The sequence below is a fragment of the Panthera tigris genome, chromosome C2, assembly GCF_018350195.1.
Source record: "Panthera tigris isolate Pti1 chromosome C2, P.tigris_Pti1_mat1.1, whole genome shotgun sequence".
Classification (NCBI taxonomy): Eukaryota; Metazoa; Chordata; class Mammalia; order Carnivora; family Felidae; genus Panthera; species Panthera tigris.
Window position 1 is genome coordinate 103,276,277 of NC_056668.1, and position 20,186 is coordinate 103,296,462.

General features: G+C 40.2%; 1 protein-coding gene across 7 annotated transcripts in view; it reads right to left on the reverse strand.

Annotated features, from left to right (window-relative positions):
- Positions 1–16,260, reverse strand: part of PPM1L (protein phosphatase, Mg2+/Mn2+ dependent 1L) — a 287,297-nt gene extending 271,037 nt beyond the window's left edge. Inside the window, exons 1-3 of one of the 7 annotated variants that reach the window (XM_042957047.1) lie at positions 8,933–8,990; positions 7,255–7,351; positions 5,162–5,207 (exon numbers count right to left, since the gene is read on the reverse strand). Coding sequence is in view for 2 of the 7 variants with exons in the window: in XM_007086362.3 (XP_007086424.3) it covers positions 15,311–15,709 (399 nt within the window). In the remaining 5 variants the exon portion in view is untranslated. Of the gene's footprint in view, positions 1–5,161; positions 5,208–7,254; positions 7,352–8,742; positions 8,902–8,932; positions 9,304–15,310 lie in introns of those variants that run through there. The other 6 variants (XM_042957049.1, XM_042957048.1, XM_007086362.3 and 3 more) reach the window with 6 other exon arrangements.
- Between the last annotated feature and the right edge of the window lie 3,926 nt (positions 16,261–20,186).

Sequence of the window (20,186 nt, forward strand, 5' to 3'; positions counted from 1 at the left end):
AAGTACATGCCTGCCTGTACTCTTTCACGTCTAAAACTGTTTGCATTACATAATCCTTTGGGGATAAACAACTTCCATCTGTATGTGGCTCTAATAGGAAGGTACAGAGAACTTCTCTGGCCACCGTCAGCTTCTCAGTTCTCTACCCATGTAATTTCTTCAGCAACAGCCACTTGCATCTCGTAGATAGTATTAAAAATACAAGCTTCCTTTCCAAGAATTCTTTGCTGCTCAAAGACTCTCACTCTTAGACAAACCTATGACCAGACATTTATCAAAAACAGTTTAGACCTACAGGCACCTTATCAGGTACACAGGAGGGATGCCAGGAAAATAGGAAAGGTCAGAATCCCCGATTGGTCTCTCTTCTGAAATCACTGGAATATAAAATCCCCCAGGGTCTCAAGCCACAGGCAAGAAAGAAACAGCAAGTGTAAACTTTTTGTATGTATTTATGAGCATAAATTACCGGGCTGAGTGCCCATCTCCATATTCCCATCTGGTGTCAAAGATATGGCTGGCACTTAGATTAAAAATAAAGCTCTCAATATGGCATTATAATTATCTTTCTAAAATTGACTTTAAAAATAATCACGATAAATTAATCTTACTCCTAACTCCAAAAGCCACGTTTATTCTGTTTTGTAGCTTTAAAACTTTAACAAACTAAATTTTTCAAAGTGATCACATACAGAAATATACGAAATGCTCTTTAAAAGAAGTAAAAAGTTCCTGTCATCAGCTGAAAATGTCAAAATATTCTTCAATTTCTTATTCTATTATCTTTCAGAAGGTACAGTGAAACAGCACCATTCACAAATTTACACAAACCCAAGAAACTCTTTTCTTTTTTTTAATGTTTATTTTTTTTGACATTTTTAATTTAAATTTTTTTTTAATTTACATCCAAATTAGTTAGCATACAGTGCAACAATGATTTCAGGAGGAGATTCCTTAATGTCCCTTACCCATTTGGCCCATCCTCCCTCCCACAACCCCTCCAGTAACACTCTGTTTGTTCTCCATATTCATGAGTCTCTTATGCTTTGTCCCCCTCCTTGTTTTTATACTATTTTTGTTTCCCTTCCCTTATGTTCATCTGTTTTGTCTCTTAAAGTCCTCATATGTGAAGTCATATGGTATTTATCTTTCTCTGACTAATTTCACTTAGCATAACACCCTCTAGTTCCATCCATGTAGTTGCAAATGACAAGATTTCATTCTTTTTGATTGCCGAGTAATACTCCATTGTATATATACACCACACCTTCTTTATCCATTCACCCATCGATGAACATTTGGGCTCTTTCCATACTTTGGCTATTGTTGATAGTGCTGCTATAAACACTGGGGTGCATGTGTCCCTTTGAAACAGCACACCTGTATCCCTTGGATAAATACCTGGTAGTGCAATTGCTGGATCGTAAGGTAGTTCTATTTTTAGTTTTTTGAGGAACCTCCATACTGTTTTCCAGAGTGGCTGCACCAGCTGACATTCCCAGAAACTCTTTTCTTATTTAAAACACTATAAGGGTGGCTGGGTGGCTCAGCTGGTTAAGCATCCAACTCCTGATTTTGTCTCAGGTCATGATCTCAAGGTTTGTGAGATCAAGCCCCATGTCAGGCTCTGCACTGACAGCATGGAGCCTGCTTGGGACTCTCTCTCTCCCTATCTCTCTGCCCCTCTCCCACTCATGACCACTCTCTCTCTCTCAAAATAAATAAATAAATTTTTATAAATAAATAAATAAATAAATAAAAATAAAACACTATAAAACTATATTTCATATGCACACACTTTATTCTGTACTATACATTATTTGCAATATGTGGTTATATATTTATAACTATACATTCCTATATTTTACATGCACACACTTTTTCTGTACTATTAATTACTTTGGATATGTAGTTATACATTTATAATTACATATATCTCTACAGAATAAGAGGTGGAAATCACAAACACTCTTCTTTATGGGCAATCTGAGGGATCTTACAATTAAGATTTTGTCTCTGTACACTAATACAACCTAACCCCACTCAGTATGAAAATCTGTAAGCAGCTGCAGTTTCCTTACAAGACAGATAATAGAAACAGGGCAAGGATTTTCTGCACAGGAAATCCCAGATAAAATAAGGACAACCTTCACCAAAACCAGCAGAATTCCAAGGGCAAGATGGCTCCAGACTTCCCACTACTCTAGAACCAGGGGAAGAGATTCCTGTGTGTATCTTGCTAGGTCTTCACAACCTGCACAATCAGTATCTTGTACAATAGATATTGTGCTTATTGTTCAGACTAATGCTTTCTGGGACATTCCCATGAGATGGATCTAGTGATAATAATTTTTACCCAAAGAAGAAAAGACAGGGCTCTCCCCTGCATGTACTCAATGCACGTTAGTTTTCAGCAATACATCTATACCAAGTTCTAGTCCATCCTCGTGATCATGAATTCTCTTGATTACCATACCTTGAATATCCTTTCTTCTTTGGCTCTTACTTTACCTTTGGATTTCATCTTTCAGTAAAGAAACTTTAGCCCTATTATCCATAAACTGAAGCCATTTCACATTTCCCTGATCTCAAACTTTTTAAATAATCTCAAATATAGGAACATAAGAACACTCACTATCATGAGTATTACAGAACATTGTTCTGTTCTAGTTAATGCAATGAGGCAGGAAACAAACAAAAAAAAGTATAACAATTTAGGAAGCAGGAGACAAAATTATATTATTTGTAGACAATATGATTGCATATCTTTTAAAAGAAAAAAACAAAGTAGAGAGAATGAATCACCAGAAAAGCTACTAAAACTAAATAGGAAGTTTAGTCAGTCAGCATTTCTATAGACTAGTAATAAACAGTCAGGAAGACATAATGAAAAGATGGCCTCATCGTAATCAATTTATAGCAGCAGCAGCAGGATGAGCACTTCATCCTCACATACAGAATTTACTCCAAATGCATTCATTTTGGCCTCCAGAAACATCAGAAGACTTTAACACCCTCCCCTCTCACTGGAGACCAGACCACTGCTAGGCTGTCCCCCTGCAAAATGTGTACACAAATTTCAGCCCTCCCAGGAATCTCTTCTCTCTGGCCTGGAGTAGATCAGAATATTTTTAAACATAATAACAAAACTTATGATTCCTAATAATTAAGAGACAAAAATCCTACTGCATTTGAAGAAATTCATTGTCTAAAACAGGAAGATAGTAAAAGAGAAATGGGTAGCCAACAAAAGAACTGCTGTGATATTTCCACACTCATTAGTAGACTTACCTGTACTGAACACACAGTCATGTATCACAGCAAAAAGCACCTTGTTGTTCTCCAAACACTCAAGCCCTTCTTTGTTGCCAGTATATACAGAACAGACAGAAAATCTGAATTTAAAAAAAACTACCTACTAATAGTTTCCTAAAACTTGTTGGGGCCCTAAAATACCAAATTTATACTTCAGCTCCCAGGTAAAGTCACCTCTAAGCCAATCCAAAAATAAGATGGCTTACCCTTTTATCAAGTCTTCTAAAGCTTTCTTTTTTCCCTCTTGTCAATGTTATATACTTTACAGCAACATTTTCCAACGAGTTTGCTAATGTGCAGACAAGAAATGTTCCAGGCCATGTTCTCTGAACCCCCTCCCCAAGGCTACCCAACAACGATTCCCATTCCCCTTCTTCCTAGCTAATAAAATTTACTCCACCTATAGCCTAAGCCTCTGACAATGGACATAAAAAGACAAAACTAACCAATCTGTAAAAATAAAGGGAAAGGACATTTCCTTTATTGCCAAAACAGCTCCTTACAAAGAGGAGATATTATTGATCATTTGGAAACTATTCTGTCTTTGGTAGAAATTACCTTATGTCTCCTTTCTTTGTGATGAGTGTTTCTCCTATAATTTGATGTACTTATTTAACATGAGGGGAAGAAGATTTTTGATTACCATAATCTTATTGACTTACAAATGGCAACAACTGAATTCTACTATATCTCTGTTAAGGGCAGACTAAGAAATAAGTTTAAACCAAAGGGAATTAGTTCATATATAACGAATTTCCTGAGAGAAAGGACTATAGAAAAAAAAAAAAATTCTCCAGGGACAGTATGGAATCTCCTTGATGAAAGTATTTAAAAATAGATTATTCATGTAGCTGTGAAGCCTTAGGCACTATATTTGAATTATATGACAATTCAAGATCCCTGCCAGGCCTATCTAAAGAGAAAATGTATCTTCTTTCTAAACAGAAATGTAGGAAACCTCTAAGTTTAAATAAAAGGGAAGCTGAAACTTCTTAATCCCAAATTCTGGGTCAATCATATTTATCATATACCTATGCAAACCAGTTGTTACAGCAAATTCACCTTATTATTCTAGGCAGCAAAAAGGTAAATAGTATGACCAAAAATTCTACTATGTCTCAATTTCTAGAAAATACAAGGGTCAGTAAGAGACTTATTTGGCCAGAAAATGTCCAGTGACTAATTAAACTGAAAGTTAAGTTATTTAATTAAAAGAAATTTGAAAGCACTTACTAGGTTAGAAAGAAATGGTATATACTTATCAGAATAAAACAGTTTTTGCCATATGGCAATTCTATAACTAAAAGAATATTTTTTTAAATGTTTTTAGATGAAAAACCTTATTGTCCAAGAGTAGTGCTGAATATAGACTGTTCTATTAAAAATACAATTTGAAATATTTAAGATGTATTGCTACAGGCCATTAAATCCCCACTCACATTTACAATGACTAAAGCCTGGAATATTCATCTTGAAAAGCAAATGCAAATAAGTGTGCACTTCTCCAGGGAAGTCATAAGGTTTGACGACATGATGTGAAATGGATAACTGGTCTTTGGTTTAGCAACTAAGACCAATAGATTATCTGTCAGCTGCTCAATACGGGAGCAGAACAAGGAGTGCGATAATGATGGATGGGATGGTAAAGAATGTGAGTCTCAGAAATACAGACTATTGCTATGGTGCCTTCCACTTCTATACAAATTAGAAAAAGGCACCCTTACCAAGTGATTGTGCCTAGCTTGGGAGCAGACAGTTCTTTTCTACATTAGAAATAGCGTGTCTCTATCTGGTATCATTGTACAATGAACATTTTATGTAATTATTTGCAGTAGCCCAGACTTACCTTCAGGGGCTCTGTGCCCAGTAGCAGACAAGAACTCCCTTGTCTTCTAGGAATGGAGAAAAGTAAGTAAGTCTCATTTTTAACAGACTCAACTACCAGAACCTTCCCTCATTCTAGACAAGCTGGAGGCAGCTAAGGTTCCATTAAATTGGGTCCTATTCTCATTAAACAGAGAAAGGGAAAAAAATACTCTCCAGAAAGACCAAGTGATCAAAATTTTCAGATTTGCTTCTCAGATGTAAATTATTATACCTTCACTTTTTAAGCACAGCTTTTCCTAGCACAGATTTCAAGTTTATTGAAAGTATATCAATTTATCAATATGCCCAATTTTCTCCACACAAATATTTACTTAAAGTGCTTTGTAGAGAGGCCTATAATTATAAAAGAAAGCTACAAATGGTACTATAATGCCGTCAACTATTTTTTTAAATGATGGCTTCCTTTGTTTTAAACTTTACCTTTGAAGATTCTTATTAAAAACAGATTATAACTAGCCATCACCAAAGCTTGGGCTTAACTTAACGTTGGCTAAAAGTTAACGTTGGCTAATGTATTAGGTAGCCTTCTAGAATGGAAACACATGACTATCATCTATTCAAACTAAACATACCAACACAATATTGTAAACAAATGAAAAAAATAATATTTTGCTATTTAAAATTAAATAACTGTTAATTTAGCAGTTGTCAAATCTGGCTGGCTCAGTCGGTAAAGCACACAACTCTTGATCTCAGGGTTATGAGTTCAAGCCCCATGTCAGATGCAGAGATTACTTAAAAAATAAAATCCTGGGGCGCCTGGGTGGCCCAGTCGGTTAAGCATCCGACTTCAGCTCAGGTCATGATCTCGCAGTCTGTGAGTTCGAGCCCCGCGTCAGGCTCTGGGCTGATGGCTCAGAGCCTGGAGCCTGCTTCCGAATCTGTATCTCCCTCTCTCTCTGTCCCTCCCCCGTTCATGCTCTGTCTCTCTCTGTCTCAAAAATAAATAAACGTTAAAAAAAATTTTTTTTAAATAAAATCTTAACAAGAATTAAATTGGGGCACCTAGTGGCTCAGTCGGTTAAGCACCCAACTTCAGCTCAGGTCATGATTTCACCGTTCCTGAGTTCACACCCTTTATCAGGCTCTCTGCTGTCAGTGCAGAGACCGCTTCAGATCTTCTGTCCCCCTCTCTCTCTGCCCCTCCCCATTCCTGCTTTTTTTTCCCTCTCTCAAAAATAAATTTTAAAAACTTTTTAATTAAATTAACAATTGTTTACAGATTAGGAAATTATTTTAGTTCTAAAAAAAAAAAAAAAAAAAAAAAAACACCGCTTCAGTATAAAAAGAAATAATGCAAACACATACACACCACATTTATTCTAAAGTCAAGCCTTTAGTACTTTAAAGTAAAACAAAACCTAAATCATTTTTGCAAATGGCTATGTTGATGCCACCATAACTTCTATGCAAGCCTTTCATGAGCTAACAGGCAGAAGTGTTAGAGATTCTCTGCAGTGGGACAGAGATTCTGGCAGCAAAGAAGGGGAGTGGATGAGAATGGCTGCTTGCGAGTCAGCATCTGCTCTAACTTCTAAGCCCAATTTTTTTTTAACTGCAGGACTTCCTTAGGTAAATAGATCTACCTACTGAGATTTCCAGCATAGAGTTTCCAAGAACAATACCACATGCCACAGGGACACAACTGTCAGAATCAAATGAGAAACTCCAAGTCCTACTGAGCGACCTGAGAAGACCAGGCAATGTCCATCTAACAATGCTATCTACACTTCACTGTCGAAATTATGAGATTCGTGGAATTTAAACCAGAAGCTGAAAGCATAGGGTTTGGAGACAGATAGCTCCAAATCTGAATCCCACTTTCAAATTCTAGTTTCACCACCCACGAGCTACAAGAGACCGTGGATAAATTACTTAACTTCTCAGTACCTTAATTTCTACATATATAAATGGAGATATATAGTACCTACCTCAAGCACTGTTATGATAATTAAAATCAGATAATATATATAAAGTACCTTAAAACACTGCCTGGCATATTAAACATATTCAATAAATGTCAGCCATTATTATTATTATTATTATTATTACCAATAACGGTGGTTTCTTTATTTATCCTCTGATCCAGAAACTCTACTTCTGGAAATCCACCTACAGTAGATTTCTACAGTAGAAACACCTGCACAAACTACATTAGAAGCACAAAATTATTATAATTATAAAAATATATAAAAATTATTATTATTATTATTATTATTATTACAATGTTATTTACAAAGGTGAAAAGTTAGAGGAACCTAAATGTATACCAGGAAGAAAGCTATTGAGTGATTTATCAAACAGCCAACCATTCAGTATAATATTAATCTATTGCTAAGAAACACATTAGGAATATAATAAAGAATTATGGAGGGGTGCCTGGGTGGCTCAGTTGGTTAAGCATCCGACTTCGGCTCAGGTCATGATCTCATGGGTCATGAGTCTGAGCCTGCATCAGGCTCTGTGCTGACAGCTCAGAGCCTGGAGCCTGCTTGGGATTTTGTATCTCCCTCTCTCTCTGTCCCTTTCCCACTCACACTCTGTCTCTGTCTCTCTCAAAAATAAATAAACATTAAAAAAATTAAAAAAAAAAAAGAAATATGGAGGAAAATGACTTTGTGTTTATAGGCTTATAAAAAGTGGGAAAAAAGCCAAGATTTAAAAACCAAACGTACAACACTATAACAATGTAAAATTATATTTAAAATGCATATAAAAAACAATAAGCAAGTAATACACCAAAATCCTAATAGTGGATGTGACAAGAGAATGGGGTTTTGAGTGACTTTTTTTCTTTTCCATACTATCTATCACGTAGTCACATTAATTTTATAATTTTAAAGTTAATTTACTTTTAAATATGTTTAACTTGCTAAGACATATCTACTAAATAGGATTATTCAAATGATAATAAAAGTTAAACCACAAAAATACATTACTGAAGTGGGTAAAGTTCAAAACAGAAATTATGAACAATCAAATACTAGGGGCACCTGGGTGGCTCAGTTGGTTGAGTGTCCAACCTTTAATTTCGGCTCAGGTCATGGTCCCAGGGTTGTGGGATGCATCCCTATGTCAGGCTCCATGCTGGGCACCGGGCATGGAAGCTACTTGAAATTCTCTTTCCCTCTCCCTCTATCTCTCCCCTGTGCACGCTCGCTCTATCTCTCTCTAAAATAAAAGTTTTAAAAAATGTTGTTTTAATTTCAAATATTAGCACTCAAAATAAAAATATTACTTTTTTTAGTTTTTGCAAGTATTTTTGTTACTGAGGTACAGTTGACATACAACATTATGTTAGTTTCAGGTATCCAACAAGGGCTCAAAATTTGTCTGTATTGAGATATGATCACCACAATAAGCCTAGTTAACATCCATTACCACACATGGTTAAAGAATTTTTTTTCTTGTGATGAAAAGTTTTAAGGCTTACTCTCTTAGCAACTTTCAAATATGCAACACAATAGCAATAACTCTAGTCACCATGCTGTACATTACATCGCCATCACTTATTTTTATTTTACAACTAGAATTGTATACCTTTTGACTCTTTTCATCCATTTTGCCCGTGCCTCACTCCTGCCTCTGGCAATCACCAATCTGTTCTCTGTGCCTTTGAGCTTGCTTTTGTGACCAATAATGACTCAAGTATCAAAACTTGTGAATTATTTACTTTTTAAACTAAGCTAGAAAGGATTCAAATTTATTACTCTAATGTCTTCTCATTTACCTGCATCAGAAAGCGGGGTGGGATTTCTGCTACACCACTGGGAACTGACCATAAGTCTGGGTTCCCCATGAATGTATGTTACACATGAAATCTTATCTGTCACATAAGTCACAGTGGAAAGAGTTCCAAACCAGAATTCTTTGAGGAGTGGCATCACTAGAGATACCTTCCACCTGGGAAGGGAGTAAGCAGCCTGCCTTTCTTCTTACTATGGCCAACAATTAAATTTTAAAAGCCACCTTTCTGCTTACAAAAAGCAAGGAGAGGGGGATAGAGGGACTCTAGAGGCAACCAGAGACTAGGAGAAGAACCATCTAAAAATCATTCCACTTCATCACAATGGAGACAGCTTCTTAGCAGACTGGAGGCTAAGAACTTCATTTAATGATTTTCTACTCAACAGTGCTAATAGGAAGTTTATTTTTTAAATAAATTTACTTGACTAAAAAAATAGTCAATCTAAAAAATAATATTGACTATATCAAAACACAGAAGGTACTCAAAAATGAAAAAAATAATGAATAGGCTTATAGAATGATAGCAGTTGGGGAAATCCTGCTCTAAACACATGGGCTACCTGCCTTTTTTCCAACTGTGCCTGCTTTTTACTTCCTCTGTGTCATTTTATTTTTTCTTCAACCTGTAAAGTCATCTTCTCATCCTCCCTCCTAATCTCTGTCTAATGAAATGCTAGGACATAATCAAATGTCAACTTCTCTTCAAAATTACCCAAGACTCCTCATGCTCCCTTAGTCAGGCCATCACCTCTTATAGGTAGCCCAACTGTACCTTGTAGCTCTGCTATGAAGAAGCTCATCTCTCCAAGTAGATGGAATGTTCCCTGAGGGCAGAGAATGCACTGATTCATCTTTAGGCAACACAGAGAACATAACATTGTTTTCCACATATGTCAGACTATATAGAAAATGTCGGTTTAATTGAACTGAATTTCTAAACAATCTGTTCAGAAGATGCATCGAGGTCAGCAGTCATGATCTTGCATTCACCTACACGGAGGCCCCTTGGCACAAGAGAGAGGCTGACTAAGAAGGAAACTACCCCTCCTTTTTTGGCAGAAATGTCAATGTGTCATTTTAAACCAAAGTAATCTGAATTTTCTCTTAAATCATAAGGCATTTGTCCACACTAAATCCACAGGCCTCCTGTACCTCACTAATGTGGGAACTCAACATTTACTAAGAGCAGTTATAATGTCTGAAAAGCAGATCATTCATCGTGCCACTCCTAATTTAATAATTCAGAGCTATATCTTATTTCAGAAAGGATCCAATGAAACTTACATAAATATATATGCCACAACAAGATAAAATGACATATCTGAGAGGAGAAAGAAAAAAATAAAACAAAGGAAAACTGAATGTAGGAAAGATAAGCTGTCCTGGGAGTGAGGTTCATATGCCAAATTAATGTCTTCTATAAGATTCTGCATATTTGTTAGAGGCAGGTCAAAGGTTCATATCTAACATTTCTAGTAGCCAACAAACACAGGGAGAGCCAGTCACATGATTCAATACCCTTAAGATAAAAACAAAAAGCTGTCAGAGAACTGTCTTTCCCTTGGTCCTCATAATGCACAAAGTCCTCAAGGACATATTTGCAGTTGATTTGTTGGAGAACTTTGGACAACCATTCCTCAAAACAACCCTCACAGGCAAACGACAGCACACAAGTTAATAAATGCAAATAATGGAAAAAACAACAATCAGGCCAAGGAAGGGGTCCAGGTACACAGCTCCCTGCAGGTCTAGATTTATTAGAAACAGATTTTATTCTATCTAGACTAACCTAAAATCCAGAGGCTTCATGCATTCACTTATCTTTAAAATTATAAACAAAACCTGATGCATGTGTCCATTCTTCTTGGGGATATGTCTGTAGTTTTACAACATCCACAAAGCATAACTCAAGAAAAGTTAAGAACCATTGGTCTAAAGAACTAGACTATATATATCCTACAGGCAACCTTCTATAAGCAGTTTCTCCTCCTCACTTCTGAGAAGTGAGGAGCCTGAAGACTACCCCCCCCAGAAAAGCATCTCAAGTACAGCTTCTCTGATGTGAAGTGTGGTGCTCTAAGCTTAACCACTGGCCAAGCTGTGTGTCAACTGTATGATACAATGATATACGACCTTTAATACAGTAATGATGGAACACATAACAATCTGTTTTTCCAGAGAGGTTTCAGCCATGAACAGCTGCCTCAAAGGATTGGTGCTATTTCTTCTGCATAATGTAAAAAGTAAAACAAGTCAACAAAAAAAAACAAAAACAAAAACACAAACAAAAACACCTTTTGCCTATAGATAAAAAATGCAGATAAGCACACACATACACACACACACACACACACACACAATTTTTTCTTGATAAACATTATTTTTTTAATTTTAAAAATAACCTTTCCATATCAGGGGCACCTGGGTGGTTCAGTCAGTTAAGTGTCCAACTCTTGGTTTTGGGTCAGGTCATGATCTCACGGTTCATGAGATCAAGTCCCGCATCTGGCTCTGAGCTGACAGCACAATGGAGCCTGCTTGGAATTCTCTCTCTCCTCTCTTTGCCCCTCCCCCCTTGTGCTCCCCCCAACCCTTAAAATAAACGAGCTTTAAAAAAAATCTATAAAAATAACCTTTCCACATCAGTTGGTATAAGTTGAGCTATTTTTTTACCTTTTCAATGTTTTAATCTTTGTAAATATTTTGTTATACAGAAAAACAATCACTGCCATAGCTTTAGACACACACACACACACACACACACACACACACTCAGAACCAACCATCCACCCACAGTATCATGGTTAGAATGTTTCAAGGGCACAATGGCATCAAGTGAGGAAGCTGGTCTGTATGACCACTGAGACAGGCTCTCTAAGATGTCATCCATGTAGAAGTCATAGCTCTCCAGAGTCTGGTCCTCAGCATAAGTCCAGAGATATATCTTTGTCAAAAATACACAATTGAGTAGACTCCAGAGAACCAACGCATGCTAAGAGGCTGAAGTGCAAATCAGAATACCAACTTACTAATTAATCACAGAGAATATTCCTTTTCACTAATCAGAAAATTTGCCCTGGAAACCTGGATGCTGGTTTCCCAATGCTAATATACCTGAAATCCTGAATTAATAACCAGTTTACCACAAGTTAGAACAAAGAGAGAGTTTGGGGGATACCTAATAAATTATCCATATCTAACATATGCCTTTCTAGTGATCAAAATTGTGGCTTTCATATGAAGACTCTCTCTTCCTAAGATATTGTTGCCCTAACAATGCAGACTTTTTGGTCTCTAAGCTTTCTTTTTCCACATCATTTTCTCCATTCAGTATTTCTCTAGACAGGGTATAATACAACTGATGGAGTTCTACCTTACATGCATTATTATCCCTATTTTTCAGACTAAAAATTCCCAGATAAAGTTGACTAAGCAACTTGTCCATGATCACAGCCAGTATAAGGCAGAGCAGAGATTCAAAGCAAGATCTCAAACCAAAGCCTGTGCTTTTAACTTAAAGTAAATAATGCCTTCAAAGTGTCTTTCCCTGGGCCTCCCACCTCCCAGTCTGATATAAATGCTTTTCCTCAGTGTTCCCATAATACCCTAAGTATGCTCCAACTGTAATTTTTGGTTACAGATCTATCTCTCTACACTGAAACTTTGTGAGGATAGGAATCATGTCTCATTCACCTTTGTATCCCTAGTGTGCTATCTATCTAGGCAAATATGCAAACTAATTTGTCCAGCAGTTTAATATAAAAATCACCAAAATGAAGGCCTTGAACTTGCCTTACAAAGGTCACATCTTAAGCCCATCAACAAACATCTCATCTAAAAAATGGGATGAAATGTACATATACAAGGTGACTTAGGTCTTTTCTATGAAATTTAAAAAGCAGTATCATCACAGATGGGCCCTCATTTTTTATAGCCCATCTTATTAGTTTGAATTATTAGAAATAAAATTAAAGTCCTCATTTATCTTCTCACACAACATATATAAATAATAGGGAGTTCAGAAAAATCTTCCTCTTTTCTGAAAGGAGACAACTATCATCTATACCAAAATCAAACAGTGGCACCCTCCTCTGGTGAATGTTAAAGGAGCTAAACAACACAAAAGATGACAATTAGATGGGGCTTTTCCTTGAATGAAAAAAAAAGCAAGAGAGAAATCACCTAATATTATCTGTTATTATCACATTCCAACAACTAAACTAAATAACTACCTTTTATATCACTTTTCTTATTTTGCCCTAAAACGAAGTCAAAATGAATGAACTGGCTACATACTATAAGAGGTTATAGATAGAATGATTACTCTATTTTTAAGGAGAGTACCTATACATGTAAAATGCTTCTCTTGAAATAAAAACATTTATCATGTCCCTTTTCTGGATGATACGTTTACCAGAAGATAACACTGGAAATTTTTCAACCTGAAATCTGTTTAGGTCTGCGATTTTCAGATTTTAGAATATCAACTTAACAGAAAATTTTAAATACTCATTCACTTGCACGTGCAGGATCAAAACATGCCAATACAGCACACCCAGGCAAGCACAACCCAAAGTTTCACAACACTAATATTACATCCAGAACTTTAAATTAAAAATAAAACTGTGCTTTCTAAGACCAGAAGCAGATTATCAGCTGCCAATTTTAATTTAAAAATATATAATAAATATAAGCTTTATTAAATGATTTACAATGGTCTAGGCATATACAATGAAAACATAGGCATTCTGATCAAACCAAGAAAACAATTCAGTCATTATATTGGCAACATTATCATTCAGGTATGTGTCTTCCCAGGCACACAGCACCTGTTCCCTCAATTAATTTCATATTTTTCACCTATTATGTGACCAAGGGGAATAGAACCCCACACTACACGAGAAGCTACAAAATCACAACCAGTAAGAATCCTTCATTTTGAAAGACAGAACATAGGGCTAGGGTGGATGGAAAATAGCAAAATCTGATCTCAGTTCTACCAAAGAAATTTTCCCACTAAGTTTGTCTTTCCTGGCAAAGTTGGTTTAAGGTAGATGGGTACACTATCTCGGAAAGATTAACAGAGTGTGGTGGGTGAAATGACTTTGTATCAAAGACAGAATGCAAATTAGATAACCAATTGAGCAAAACAAAGGCCAAAACACAAGCAATTCGTGAAACAGAATGACATCCAGACTTCCCCTACAGCTCACCAGAGACCAGAAGGACCAAGAAGAGAGTTGGAGGGAAAGTTGGATGCCAGCACAGAGCACGGGAGGTGGGGTGAGGTGTTAATGAAATAAGGGTGGCGATGGGGACTGGGGGAATATGAGTAAGAAAGTATGCTGCAAAAAAATAAAAAACTACAGCATTGAAACTCTTACAAACTGCCAATTGAGAGAGATGGTGTGGCTGGCCTGGTGCGCTTGAGAGAACGGCGCTGGAGCCACATTTGCCACTCACTTCCCCTGAGCAGATGCCGGAGGACCAGAGCCAACCCTCGCCCGCCCGACCTCCAGGAAATATGAGCCCCGGCGCGCAATCAAGGTGCCGCAGAAATGCGGCAGAGGGACCTGAACCGGCCTCCAACATCATCTCTTGCTCCCAGATGAACACCAAATAAAGGAGTTTAGAAGGAGGGAGACGTCTGCGCGCCCACGCTGACCAGGACTCAGGGGCGAGATCTGGGCAGCCGACGCCTCTGCAGGCATTGCCACCTCTGCAAAGGCCAGAGGCATCTCGGTCCCGCGCCACGATCCAGCTAAAAGCAGACGACCAGCGAGGCGCTGCTGTCAACTGGCCCGATTGCACTTGCAAAGTTAATGGGAGTTGGGAAGAAGCGCAGAGGTGCCCCTCGGGTTCCTCCTCTAGGAGAATGCAATGGGAAGGAGTCACAGCTTCCTTCATCTTCACTGAGCCCTCACTGACTCGGCTCTGCAGATTTGGTCTCTTTTCCCTAAGAGAATCAAAGATATTTTCTTCCTTCTTTATGCCTAAGCTTGGCCTCAAACCCTAGAACAGGGGCGCTGAGGCCCTGGGCCAAAGTTCCCTGTAGAAACCATAAACTCTCCCCCCCAAAACTAGCACAGTCATTTGCTGGGTTCTGATCCTGGGAAACCTCATAAATTATGAGGCACAAAATAGGTTATGGGTGACCCTCCGTCCCCCAAATTGGCCACTGAATCCCAAGAGGTCTGGAGCCAGCACTATTTTTTAGCAACTTGAGCCACATTTGGATCTAATGTCTTTGTCCAGCCCCGCACCAGGTCATCACCACGCCCCTCGCACCCAGTTCTTACCCTGCTACGCACACATCCTGTTTACACACACTCACTCAAACAAAACCCCAGAGAACTCCTACCTCGCCCCCATGTCCGTCAAAGATCCCGAAGATGGACGGGTGCGTCTTGTTGGCTAGGTCCGTAAGAACTTCGAATCGGTCCTCCATGTGGTCTCTCCGGCCCTGGATGGAATACACGGCCACGTTGTGGCTCTTAAACTCCCAGGTCTTGGAAAACTCGGCCTCCAGCACGTCGAGCCCCCCGAGCCGATCATTCTGCATGATCTCCGCCACCTTGCCCTTCACCATCTTCACCGCGTCCCGGCTGGACTTGACGATGGTCTTCACCTCGTCCGTGTGGAAGAAGTAACTCCACAGTGCCAAGCTGATGCACAGCAGGAAGAGCGTCTCGGGTCTCAGCAAGAAGTAGCGCATGATGCGACCCAGCAGAGACAGCAAAGTCATTGTATCCTCTATCATTTATTATCGCTACAGCCCCAACCACCAGCAGCGACGCGCGCCCCGAAGGCTCGCCGGGTCCCGGAGCACTGCGGGGACAGCCCGCGGGGAGGGAGGCGGAGCAGCAGCCGGGGGTGGGGGGAGGAGGCTCGCGGAGCCGGGCAGGAGGCGGACGAGCTGGCTGCTCCCAGCCCGCACGGCGAACAGAGGCAGTTTCCCTTTTGTCTCCCGGCCTCGGCGGCACGGAGGCCCGCGCCTTGCGCACCGGCGCCTGTGCCCGCGGACCGCGCCGCCTCCCTTCCCGCGCCCCTTTGTGAGGCGGCGGCCGAGACGGCAGCGGTGGGAGCAAAGCAGCAGCAGCTGGTGCCCGGGCTGGGCTAGAGGAATCAAGTTAAAGTTGCGCCGGGCGAGTCCACCGCGGTGGGCGGGAGAATTCGGGGGCGCTGGCGCCCGCGCGGCCTCTCCGCGGGTGCCCCCTCGCCGCTCTGAGGAGCGGATCAGCAGCAGGTGAGGCGCGGGGCACGAGAGCCCAGCGGGCAAGGGATGCACGTCCCCTCAGTCGCCGCGACAGGGGAGCGTAGAGCCGGCCGAGCGCTCCGATTCCTTCAGACACCCCGGGGAGCCCCAGAGAATAAAAGTTTTGCGGAAGCCTGGGCAGAGGCGGGGGTACGCTGAGCCGGGCGACGCAGCACAATCCGCGCTGAGCCGCAGGCGGCCGGCGGGCTCTGCCTGCCTCTCCCCAGAACCTCCCTTCTCCGCTCGGCACCACTCGGCTCCGCTCGCGCGCTCCCTCCTCTGGCCCCGACTCGCGCTCGCCCCGCCCCTCGCGCTCTCGCCCCGCCCCGTCCCGCCCCTGGAGCTGGGACTCCTGGCCCGTGGTGCTCGCGCGGAGCTGTCAAAGGCTGAGGAAGCTCCGCCGCGACTGGCGCGCTTGCAGCTCCGGGCGGTTCAGGCGAACCGAGGGGGAGAAGAGGGGCGCGTCCACTGCCCAACTCGAGTAGCTTTTCTTTCCGCCCTCCTGTGCGGGCTCCCAGGACAAAATAATACTGATTCGGGTAGTCTGAACGTTGGTTTTCTCGGGAGCTACTGTCACCGGCTGGAAAGCAGAGTGCCGCACGTGAGCGTTCCCCCCTCCGGCAGGCAGCACGGTAGTGTGGTCCCCGCCTCGCCAGGCATAAGGCAAGCGAGAAGGGACGCACTTCTCCAGGCTCGCAAAGCGGGGCGGAGAGGATCCGACCATTGGGTTCTGTGACAGAGGCCTGCCCGGATCTCACGAGAGGCAGAGAGCGAGCCTGAGGCCTACAAGCCTCCTCAAGATGGGAAAAGATCCTCCCGAGAACAGCGGGATGTGAGGACACGGAGACACATGGAAGTGCGCTCTGAGGGTAACCTCGGGAGGGGCGAGGATGGGCTGGCGTCCCTGAGGACTGCGGCCGCCCCAGAAGCAGAGCACGTAACCGCGAAGGCCTTCCGTGGTCGCAACCCTTCCGCTGAGAGACACGAAGCCTACTGGTGGAGCCCCGGGGCGCTCCTGACCCCGCCGCGGGGCGAGGGCTGTGACTCGGCTGTTGGGAGTTTCAGGATCCCTTTGAAGCTCCAAACTTGAGACTTCCTACCACCTCCTCAACTATCGCGGGAGAAAGTGAAGTTAGGGCGGGAGTCTTTCGATGAGCAGAAGTGAAGGGTCGCACGGGCTTCCAGAAGCCGTCAAGGATAACTTTTTGAAATATGGGCAAGTGTCGATAGCTTTGAAGATTTGGGGGGGGGGGGAGGAATCTATGTACAAATACAGCTTAAAACACAGAAAGAAGTGAGCTTTAAAGGAAAATATTCACTCTCACTACCCCTGTCCAGGAAGAAAAGTGCTGATCTGCAGCTTCCAGTCCGCTAAACCGGAGAGTAGAGGCTGCCTGATCCAAGCCCAGCCAGTGTTGGTCTCCCCAAGCATTCCTACCTTGGTACGATCTCAACTACGGTTTTTAAAAAACAAGAAATAAAAAGGAAAAAAATACTGAGAGGAAATGCACCAAATTTTTCATTGTGGTTAACTACAGTAGTAGGTTATATGTGATTTTCATGTTCTGCTTTGGACTTTTGTCTGCTTTCTACAACTTTTCCAAAATATTTACAAAAGTATAGATTGCCATCATAACCAGAAAAAAAAAAAAAACTTTGACATTTAAATGGCATATACAATATATTGTCAATTATATAAACATGCATAGAAAAGGAAGGAAATATGAAGAACTGTTAACTATGTTATTCTTGACAACTAAGATATGGTCCCCTGTTCTGCTTTGAGCTTTTTTGATATATTCCACCTGATAAACAATTTTGAAATAAATTAAGTCACTGTGTTCAAAAGTCATAAGTCATGAGGTTCCAAAATGAGATCACGAATTCAAAAGTCTTTAGGAACTATAAAGCAAAAGCAATACATTAGTGTTGTCATGAAGACATGAGTTTACAATATTTCTTACTGTAAATTAGCAAATGAGTTTTGGGTGCATTATCAGTTTCTCAGTACATGAATCTTTCTCTAATAGCAAAGGCAACTTCCAGATAAACTGATCAAGATTCTGGAACTACAAGTCGAACTAGTCCCTGGAGCAGAAGTAAAATTCCAAACCTACGGTCCCATCCAGCCTGTCCACAAAATTACTATATTGATGATAGCAGCAGATACTCATGAGAGGTATGACTTGTGTTTCCTCCATACCTAAATAAAAAAGAGAAAGGACCATTCTGGTTTCTCTGGAGATTAAATAGCAAAAGGAGGGCTTGATTTGATTAATAAATCTAGATATCCTATGGATTTTGTAGTGATATGCTTTGACATTTATATCTAAGTAGTTCATTTTTGCGAAAAATCAATAAAATGGTTTTTCAAGCAGACCCTATAGGCATTTTCTTTTTTCTATTAAGCAATTCATATTGTTTACATAATAACTTTTAAAGGCCTAAAAAGGCATTTTGTTATAGTTGACTATGAATTTTAATATATTTGAGAAAAAGGCTTTCCTCTAGTGACTAACTTTTACATATTCTTTGAAACTATAAAGATTTTTCACATATACCAATTTATTCCATTCTCATAATAATCCTATGAGGCAGATAAAGGAGCTATTATATGTTTATAAATAGAAGGCAAATGAGGTACAAAGATGTTAAGGAATACCACAATTCATTGTAGGAAGTTGGAAAATCAAACTCAGTTCTTCTGACCACCAATTCAATACTCTCACATCCATTGATTGTCCAGTGATACTGCAATGATTAGTCTAATTTTTATGCTTCTCTAGTAACATTTCAGTGGTTCTTTGTTAGAGAGATCTCAAAAAGAATACACAGGTTCTTATTCCACGATTCTGACTTTAGCCTTTGATTTCAGCCTTGTCAGCACTGCACTGTAAGTATTCACCTCATTCACTAAGAATATGTGCTGGGCAGAGTACAAGTACAAGTAAACTGTCCTTCATCTCTGTGTAAAAGTCTGAAAGATTTATTGCTAAGGTAAAATATCTGAAGAAAAGAGTACCATAGAATATGCCTTATGAAAATAATTTGCCATTACGCTCCCTATATGCTTTTTTTTAGTTTTGCTTGGTTTTAAGCCTTTTATAAAAAGAGTTATCTTACTGTGTGTTGTCCTCTGGTCATTTAATCTCTAAATGATTAACCATGATCATGAACTATTAACCCATATTTAATGTTCAGTGCTTCTTATAAAACTTTCTTAGATGCAAAATTTAATCTTCAATTTTAAATGCACTTTAAGAAGAAATAAATCTGTTTTAGTAGTATAGCTAAGAAAAAAAATTCATCCTTTTAAGTAAGCACAATATATCAATCTGGACTTGTAATTTTAATATCTCAATTGTTATGTCTTTTTTTTTTTAATTTTTTTTTTTAACGTTTATTTATTTTTGAGACAGAGAGAGATAGAGCATGAACGGGGGAGGGTCAGAAAGAGAGGGAGACACAGAATCTGAAACAGGCTCCAGGCTCTGAGCTGTCAGCACAGAGCCCGACGCGGGGCTCGAACCCACGAACTGTGAGATCGTGACCTGAGCTGAAGTCGGAGGCTTAGCCGACTGAGCCACCCAGGCGCCCCTCAATTGTTATGTCAAATGGAGAACTAATCTGACAGACACCAATCATGTTAGGGTGTAATACGATTTTATTTCACTGGACTCCAAAAACACAAGGTCCTTTTCTATAACCCAAGTTTTTATATTCATTACAGGGATATATGAAGGATACTTATTTTCTGGGGCACCTGAGTAGCTCAGTTGTTGAGTGTCTGACTTCAGTTCAGGTCATAATCTCACAGTTCATGTGTTCAAGCCCCACAAGGGCTCTGTGCTAATAGCTCAGAGCCTGGAGCCGGCTTTGGATTCTGTGTCTCCCTCTCTCTCTCTCTCTCTGCCCCTCCCCTACTCATGCTCTGTGTCTCTCTCTCAAAAATAAATAAACACTGAAAAATTTTTTTAAAAAG